Source organism: Chenopodium quinoa, unplaced genomic scaffold (genome assembly GCF_001683475.1).
Source record: "Chenopodium quinoa cultivar QQ74 unplaced genomic scaffold, ASM168347v1, whole genome shotgun sequence".
Taxonomy (NCBI): Eukaryota; Viridiplantae; Streptophyta; class Magnoliopsida; order Caryophyllales; family Amaranthaceae; genus Chenopodium; species Chenopodium quinoa.
Genome location: NW_018743066.1, coordinates 18044 through 27407, shown reverse-complemented (window position 1 = coordinate 27407; position 9364 = coordinate 18044). Strand labels below are relative to the sequence as shown.

General features: G+C 35.2%; 1 protein-coding gene across 2 annotated transcripts; it reads left to right on the top strand.

The window, feature by feature from the left end:
- Positions 1-2295: 2295 nt before the first annotated feature.
- LOC110731191 (probable leucine-rich repeat receptor-like protein kinase At5g49770) lies at positions 2296-8973 on the top strand. Of its 2 annotated transcripts, XM_021911021.1 has the most exons (19): positions 2297-2875; positions 3131-3254; positions 3346-3417; positions 4331-4405; positions 4538-4609; positions 4711-4872; positions 5028-5102; positions 5224-5295; positions 5471-5542; positions 5654-5722; positions 5833-5907; positions 5996-6067; positions 6174-6308; positions 6429-6901; positions 7018-7167; positions 7278-7417; positions 7521-7740; positions 7825-8060; positions 8303-8973. In XM_021911021.1, the coding sequence occupies exons 1-19, from the start codon at positions 2788-2790 to the stop codon at positions 8816-8818; spliced, it is 2898 nt and encodes a 965-aa protein (XP_021766713.1). In that variant the 5' UTR covers positions 2297-2787; the 3' UTR covers positions 8819-8973. The 2 variants fall into 2 exon arrangements, with proteins under 2 accessions (XP_021766714.1, XP_021766713.1); XM_021911022.1 differs by lacking the exon at positions 8303-8973 and having other exon boundaries at positions 2296-2875; positions 7829-8010.
- Positions 8974-9364: the final 391 nt, after the last annotated feature.

Genomic DNA, 9364 nt, shown 5'->3' with positions numbered 1-9364 from the left:
AATATGCACCTCCTTAAACACACTTAAACACACACATACACTCTTAATAATTAGAACTGAAATCAGATTCTTAAACAAACTTACACACACACAGACATAGATACACACACACACACACACACACATACACACACACACACTCAATAATTTCATAATCTATAATTATAACTGAAATCAGTTTTTGAAATCAGAATTGCAAGCAGAAAGAGGAGGGGGCAGGGGGGGATAGGTTTGCTCATTTGTCAAATGAACATGCAATTCAATGCCCACATATATAAACTCTTACACTCAATCACACTCACAATCACACTCACATACAGACACACTGTTACACTCACTCACACACACATACTCACACACACACACACACACACACACACATACATACACAATTCTGTATACTTAGTGTTTTTACAAGCTAATATTTGCCAAACTTATAGATCCTTGAATTACTTATGAATGTCATTAATATTTGCTCATTTTAATTGTAGTTACCTCATTTTAAATGTTCTATTATACATATTTAGGTTTGCTCATTTTAATTTATTTGCTCATTTTGAATTTGATTGAAAATAAGAACATAATAACAGCAAAGTTCAATTTGCTCATTTTTATATGACTTTGCTCATTCCATATCCACTTTACTCATTTCATATCCACTTTGTTCTATTATACATATTTAGGTTTGCTCATTTCATTTCATTTTTAAATGTTCTATTATATATATTTAGGTTTGCTCATTTTAATTTATTTGCTCATTTTGAATTTGATTGAAAATAAGAACATAAATAATTGATTCAATCACTATAAAGTTTAATCTGATATTATTAAAATCTCTATCAAATTAATCAAACCTAAATAATTGATTCAATTCAATCAAATAATTGATGCAATTAAACATTCAATTCGATTAATGTAATTCCAAAATTAACATGTAATTCAATTCGAAAATTAACATGCAATTCCAAATTTTTCAGAGATGTAAAATCAAAATATATTGAATATTCAGATTAACATGCAATTCAAAATTAAAATTACGAACAAACCTCAATGATGGATGAAATTGAGACCGTTGAAATTTGCAAAAAGAAACCGTTAAAAATTGCAGAAAGAAACCGCTGAAATTTGTCGAAAGAAGAGCATACTCAGTGAATCGCCATTGATAAGTAAATCGCCATTGATGAGCTTTGATTTGCAGACAGAATAGAGGGGAGATATTAATTAGATGCTGAAAGTTAGTTTGTAGGCAGGCTTATAATCTCAGCAGTTGGATTTCATCTAATCTAGCGGCTGAGATTTGTTCTCACATAAGGTGTGGGTTCTCACATAAAGGGTGGTTCTCACCGGATCCCGACCCTATTATATATATATATATATACAATTGAATTTTTTTTATGAGAGTTTGACATGTAAGCACTTTAAGAAATTGATGACATTATCATTTTTAAATTTTTTTAAAGTGTTAAACCAATTAAAACGAAACACTTGTCAAATTAATAACGCCACGACATTATTGTTAATAAAATAAGTTATGATTCGTTTGGCAATATTGTGGTTTTCTATTTTTTTGGTTTTTAAAAGTATATGATATAAGCCCTATAATGAATCAAAAATTATTTAAATTTATTAAAATCATGATAATTTTAAAAACTGACAATTGAAAGTGGAAACACTTTTTTCTTGTTTTCTGTTTTTGGTTTTCAAACAGGTTTCCCATTTATTTCCATGTTTATCTCGAACTTGAATTTTCCCATTTCCTTTGCCTCCCGCAAAGGTGTTAGGGTAGGAAATCTGGGATTTTAATCCCAATGCCAGTGCATAAAAGGGGCAGCCAGCGACGGTGACAGTGACTTGGGCAGAGTTAATAGAGCGAGGGAGTCAAAATTTCGAATTTGATTCCAAGGCAACCGCATTTTACAAGTCTTACATTGACGTGGTTGCGGCCAACAGTAGTGATGATGACTTATCCAAGGGGCTGCGAGTCGGAGAGGTAAACCGGCTGTTTTTTGTGGAGGCATCTCCATTCATGACTCATTTATATGCACACCTTCAACTACTACTCCGTACTCCGTAGCTTCGAAGGCTTGAGGCCTTAATTACTAAAATAAGGCTATGTTAATTACGGAACATGATATCAAAATAATTACGGACAAATGGATAATCCACTTAAGTTTTATCAATATTTGAAATATAATCACATTTTGATGATTCATGTGTGCTATTTTGTTAGATTATATTTATCTTTTAATCATCTAATTTAGTAGAACTCTGTAATAAGTGTTTTTTTTTTTTTTTTTTTTTTTTTTGGAGTTAGATTAATTGTAGCTGAGTGTAATTTTGGTGAAGAATTCATTTTCTGATTGAAAGAGAATTTAGTTGAATCAAGTACTACGTAAGAAATTCAACCAAAGTTGCACGGGATAATTAATTAGTAGATTGAAGTCACTGAAATAGTGACAGTAGAATAGGTGACTTGGTGAATACTTAAAAATCAATTAGCTTAAAAAACGGCATAAGTAATTATGAAGACGCTTTTTCAAAAGTCGGGGTTGGCAAATTTGCACCGTGCCATGTTTATAGTAACACTAGCAAAAGTGATGGTTAGAGTAGCTTTCAAGATAAGTAAAGATGAGTGGAAGTTGAAGAAGAGGGCCAACTATAATCACTAGTGTGTCTGATGACATCAAGCTGCAAGTGCAAGGCAATGGCCATTATTATAATGCTACGACTTGTTGCTCTTTTCTAGCTAAATTTCCCAAAATTAAACTTAATCTGCTGCAAGCAGTCATGGTGGCAACAATCAGACTGTTGCTGCTTTGTCTGGTGGGTTTTGCTGAAATTTACTTAATCTCGTCTCTTACTGATCCCGGAGATGGTACAGCCTGCAACCTCCTTCCTCCCCGTCCTCTTTTCTTTAGTATTTGAATCTTTCTGTTTTGCATTGTCAAGCATTTAGTACCTAACAAATTAATATATCCGATCTTGATCAATATGGGAGCTGTGTACTGTTGTTTATTTACTTTGTTGCCTAAAAGACACTGATTGGTGCAGCTGTGTCTTTGTTGCTTAAAAGACACTGAATGTTGTTCATTTATTTTGCTGTTCTACTTTGTTGCTTAAAATGGTGCAGCTGCAGCCCTCCAATCACTAAAAGATCAATGGAAAAACACACCACCTAGCTGGAGCAAGTCAGATGACCCTTGTGCTACTCCATGGGAAGGAGTAATATGCAACAGTTCAAGGATCACTGCACTGTGAGCATATTATCCTCAATTAACGCTTTTTTCTACATCATTTCATCCTCATATTTGAGCTTAATTTAATCAGTATAACTCATTTTTCCAGGGGTTTATCCACTTTGGGACTTGGAGGTAAACTTAGTGGTGACATCGGTGGGCTAACAGAGTTGAGATCCTTGTGAGTATTCTTTTCAGACTATCCTTTATTCTGGAGGTCAACTTAGGTTACATGTGGCTGCATATAATTAATTATCTAGTTTGGGTTGGGGGATCCCTAAGTGTTATCAATAGAAAACTTACATCACTATGTTTATTTGATCTTTAATTGAATACTGAATCTTTGTTGGACTTGTGAAGAACCTGTGATATGGTGAAATCAGGCTCTTTTTTCAAGTTACATGTACCAATTTAAAAAAAGTCCTAATGAGATGTTCTTCTGCACACATACACATTATCTACACATAATATATTTGCTTTTATTTACTAGTTTAAAAGCTTGACTAGACCCGGCAATTATGTAAGTCCATCCCCTGCCTAAAAATGAAAGTCAATCTTGGAGTTTGCTAAGTGTCCCAAGGGACTAATACTCTGAGCTGGTTAATTTAAGTTGGGAATTTTGTTGGAAACAAACTTATAAGCCTTTAAAAGAGAAAGTGTCTTATAAAGTAATCTTGGAGGCAAAAACGCATCACTTGCCTGATTTCATAATCTTGTTGTATTGGATATCAGATTCTCAACTTAAAAACTTGAAAAGAATTACAAACCAAATGATAGGCTTCATGAATATGCGAAGATAATAAATTCTCTTAAGTAGATCAGTCATCCCTTGCTAAGATTAAATTTTTCTATGGTTACTGCTTTGCAAGGTTTGAAATGTATGCTGCATATTGAATTGGACCAACATTTATGGATCATGGTTCTGAATTCCCAAGAAGGCAGAAGGCCTTACAGAAAAATAGCAGAAAGCATAGTATTTTCATAGGCTCTAAACAATAACTTAAAGGCATCACATAGCTCACTAGTTATGTTGGAGTTTTCTGGTATACAGGCTCAGAAGACTTAAGTTACCTTTCCAAATATATTTGTGGCAGGGATCTCTCTTTCAATCGGGGTCTCACTGGTTCTTTAACTCCAAGACTAGGAGATCTGCTCAAACTAAATATTCTGTAAGATTTCTCAAACTCCAAATTTATCAAGATTGCTTTAGTGTAAGCATTTGATCACTATATAGAAGTATACATACTTCTTGCAGAAGTTTTAACCTGGGATTAGGATTAATATTTTAATGTTCAATGCAGGATTTTGGCGGGCTGTGGTTTCAGTGGTAAAATTCCTCCAGAGCTAGGCAACCTTGCAGAGCTGTCCTTCTTGTAATGATTTGTTCAATGTCATCATCCATATTTTGATAGTTTCAACTCATTTCTATTGTCTTGGAAGTTTCAAGTTCCTGTAACCATATTATCTTATACAGGGCTCTGAACTCCAACAACTTTACTGGTGAAATACCCTGCTCTCTAGGTAATCTTTCCAAACTTTACTGGCTGGATCTGGCAGACAACCACTTGACAGGATCTATTCCTGTCTCAACACCTAACACACCAGGCTTGGATCTCTTGCTGAAGGCAAAACATTTGTGAGTATTTTGTTGATGTCCTTTCATTCACTCTCCTACAATAGGTGGTTAGCAGTTCCAAATATGGAGCAAAGATGTCCTGACATCCAATTCATAGATAGGTCATATAATTATCCATGCAAGAATGGTAGAACTCACTTTATCCAATTTTGCAGTCACTTCAATAAAAATCAGCTTTCTGGTTCAATTCCATCTAAGCTATTCCGTTCAGAGATGATTTTAATCCATGTGTAAGTCTCTTGAGTACTCCATAGGTCCTTTAATTTCTTCTTTTTCTCTGTTTGTGAGAAATGAGTACATTATCATTACAACATCTTAAGTTATACTGTCTATGGTTCCGTTTTTGAACAGACTTTTTGACGGAAATCAACTAACTGGGCCGATTCCATCCACATTGGGACTTGTTCAGACTCTTGAAGTTCTGTGAGTTGATGATAATCTCATGAGCTGGTCTCAACATCTTATACACATATATATATACCCCCTCCTCCTTTGTTCGACTCACTTACTGTAGGGGCTAAACCGAAAAAAATCGAGGGAGATATTTATTACATTATTGATTGTTATATTTTTGAACTTGTATTTTTGTTTTCTGCAGACGGCTTGATCGGAATTCCTTGACAGGGGAGGTGCCATCTAATCTCAACAATCTCACCAATGTTGTTGAATTGTCGGTAGATTTGTGAATTAGATGAAATAAGCTTTTTTCCTTGAACTGTAACAAGTCATAATTGATAATTGAGCCTTTGCTTCCATTTCTCTTTCTTTTGCATACTTTCAGGAATTTAGGGCACAATAAACTGACTGGTTCATTGCCAGATTTAACAGGGATGGATTCTCTTAGCTATGTGTAAGGAGGAATATTTGGAATTTATTGCAGAAATATTATTCTAAATTTATACAAGTGTATTTTCTAAATTTATATAGCCTTTTTCATGATGGTTCTTTTCATCATCATAGGGACCTGAGCAACAACTCCTTTGACGACTCAGAAGCACCAGAATGGTTCTCAACTTTACTGTCTCTCACTACACTGTATGTTTCTAAGCTAGATTCTCAGCCACAAAAATGTTCACTTATCGAATCCGTAACTTTTTGGATGTGGCATTTACATAATTTTCAGAATCATTGAGTATGGTTCACTTCAAGGGCCTGTTCCTCAAAAGCTGTTCAGTGCTCCACAGATGCAGCTTGTGTAAGTAATTTGGTTGGAGCATTAGAGCAAATAGGCATTAGGACAACATACATTTTGTTTTTATTTCCTTTTTTTCTAAAAGAATTCTTTGTAAAAAATATGGCAGGAAAATGAGAAACAATTCATTCAATGGAACATTGGATATGGGTGATAGCATTGGCCAACAGCTCCAGCTTGTTGATTTTGGAAACAACAAGATTTCCTCAGTGACACTTAGCTCTAGATACACAAATACCTTGATGTGAGAATAAGTTCTTGTGCATTTTCAATCTTTTTTTTTTGTTTTGACTACTCCCTTTCTGGCTGGAAGAGCAATATGCCATGATTGCCAACATTCACTATTCGCTTTATCTAATAACAGATTGATCGGAAACCCAGTCTGCATCACTCCACTTTCAAGTACTGACTACTGTCAGATTCAGCAGCAAACAAAAAAACCCTATTCAACCAGTGTAGCTAATTGTGGAAGTAAGCAATGTTCAGCAGACAAGAAGCTAAGTCCCCAGAGTTGTGATTGTGCATATCCATATGAAGGGACTATGTATTTTCGAGGACCTTCATTCAGGGAAGTGACTAATGCAAACTCCTTTCACAAATTGGAAATGAGCTTATGGGTGAAACTTGGCCTAATTCCTGGCTCAGTTTCTCTTCAGAACCCTTTTTTCAACATAGATGACTACCTTCAAGTTCATATCGAAATATTTCCATCTGGCAAAAAATACTTTAATCGATCAGAAATTCTGAGGATTGGCTTTGATCTTAGTAATCAAACTTTCAAGCCACCCCCAGAGTTTGGACCATACTATTTTATTGCATCACCTTATCTCTTCCCAGGTATTCCATCAGCATCAACATCTTCAATCAGTTATGTCTTATGTCCAATGTTTTTTGTTTGTTTTTTTTTTCAATCATAGACTGATTATTATACGGATGTTGAATATGTTTGCCAGCCACAAACAGAAGAACTGTTAGTTTGGGCTTAATAGCAGGAATTGCTACAACTTATACCTTTCTTGTAGTAATTGTTTTGGGAGTAGGCATTTATGCTGTACAGCAGAAAACACGTGCTGAGAGAGCAATTGGTTTGAGTAGACCATTTGGTAAGCTATTGAGACCGTGCAATTTTCACATAGAACCTCTTGAATTCTGGTTTGGTTGTAGTTTTAATAATTCTTATAAACTCATTTTCTGTTGTGCTATTTTGATGCAGTGTCTTGGGGTTCAAGTGGAAAAGACAGTGGTAGTGTTCTACAGTTAAAGGGAGCCAGATGGTTTCCATATGATGAACTAAAGAAGTGCACCAATACTTTTTCACAGCGTAATGAAATAGGCTCCGGGGGCTATGGCAAGGTTTGAGTCATCATCACCTACCAGCTCATGCTTCCTACTGTTCCCAGTTGAAAACATTTTATATGCGGCTTCTTATCCATTATTTTCTCGCAATGATGTTCAGGTGTACAAAGGAGTGCTACCTGATGGTCAAAATGTGGCAATCAAGCGAGCTCAGCAAGGATCTATGCAGGGTGGGCATGAATTCAAGACTGAAATTGAATTGCTTTCAAGAGTTCACCATAAGAATTTAGTTGGCTTGTTGGGTTTCTGTTTTGAACAAGGGGAACAGATGCTGGTGTATGAATATATGCCCAATGGATCGCTCAGAGATAGTTTGTCTGGTAATTTTTTATCCATTATTAAAATGTTGATGATTGTGAACATTGTAGAGATATCAACCTTATAATACTTAACCTATTGTGCAGGCAGATCTGGCATTCATCTTGATTGGAAGAGAAGACTGCGCATTGCTTTAGGCTCTGCTAGAGGATTAGCATATCTTCATGAGCTTGCAAATCCTCCCATAATTCACAGGGATGTCAAGTCTACCAATATACTTTTAGATGAAAATTTAACAGCCAAGGTTGCAGATTTTGGCTTATGTAAGCTAGTTTCTGATAGCACGAAGGGTCATGTTTCTACACAAGTCAAAGGAACGCTGGTAGGTTATTGTATTTAGAACTTGTTTCCTTGTGAAATGTTCTCATATCCTCTCTATTTAGATTTGAAGCCATGGAAAACTTGATTGCTTTTTTTTTTTTAACCTTTTCAATTAGCATATGTTTGAATCTCACCATTACTTCCACAATCGGTAATAGTATAACACAATTATAAAATCCCCTGAAGAAATTTGTGGTTTTTGTTCCCTTTTTTAATCATTAATTTGTTTTGGGTGCGTTGCAGGGTTATCTTGATCCCGAATACTACTTGACACAACAATTGACTGAGAAGAGTGATGTATATAGCTTTGGAGTAGTTATGCTTGAGTTAGTGACTGCCAAGCAACCAATCGAGAAGGGGAAGTACATTGTCCGGGAGGTCAGAACAAAGATGGACAAGAATGATGAAGACTTTTGTGGCTTGAAGGTCATGATCGATCCTGTCATAAAAAAAAATCCAAATTTGATTGGGTTTAGTAAGTTTATTCAGCTAGCAGTGCAATGTGTTGAAGAAACTGCATCGGATCGTCCAACAATGAGTGATGTGGTGAAGGAGATAGAAATTATACTACAAAATGATGGTTTAGATACCGGATCGACATCCACGTCCTCATCCGTCAAGGATTTTGGAGCCACCAAAGGTGTCCTCAAGCATCCTTATGATGCCTTAGCAAAGAAAGACCCCACTTATAGTGCTTATAGTGGTGCCTTTGACTACAGTGGTGGATACTCATTATCACCAAAAATAGAGCCAAAGTAACACCTTTTTTTTTTTCAACTTATGTCAAACAATTAGTGGTTTAAGGAATGTAATATTTGACATCCCAGCAGGCAATAGCACTATATAACCATTTTTGGGATTGATTATTAAGCTATTGTTGTTCGAAAACGGAAAAAAAAAAGTTGTACTCTTGCAAATCTTAACAATTGGACTCAACTTTCGGGCAATTTACCGTGTAACCCTAAGGTTATAACAATAGTTGTGTATAAATAAAATAAAATAAATATATATATATATATATATATATATATATATATATAGGAATAAGATCATGTAAAAACAAGTGTTAAAGTAAAAACTGAAAACGTTTAATCTGAGTCGTTCATCAAATTGTATGACTCAGATTTCTTCCTCTTATTTTCAGACATCTCTGAATTTCTCTCTCCTCTTTTATTTTCAGGTTATTTTCTCTCTCCTCTCTCTTCCCTCTTTTCTTTCGTACTTTCTCTCTCTTCAACCAGCTTCTCTGTTTTCTCTCTCTACTGCGTGTTTCTCTTTCTTCGTTCTCTCTCTAAATGCGGCGGA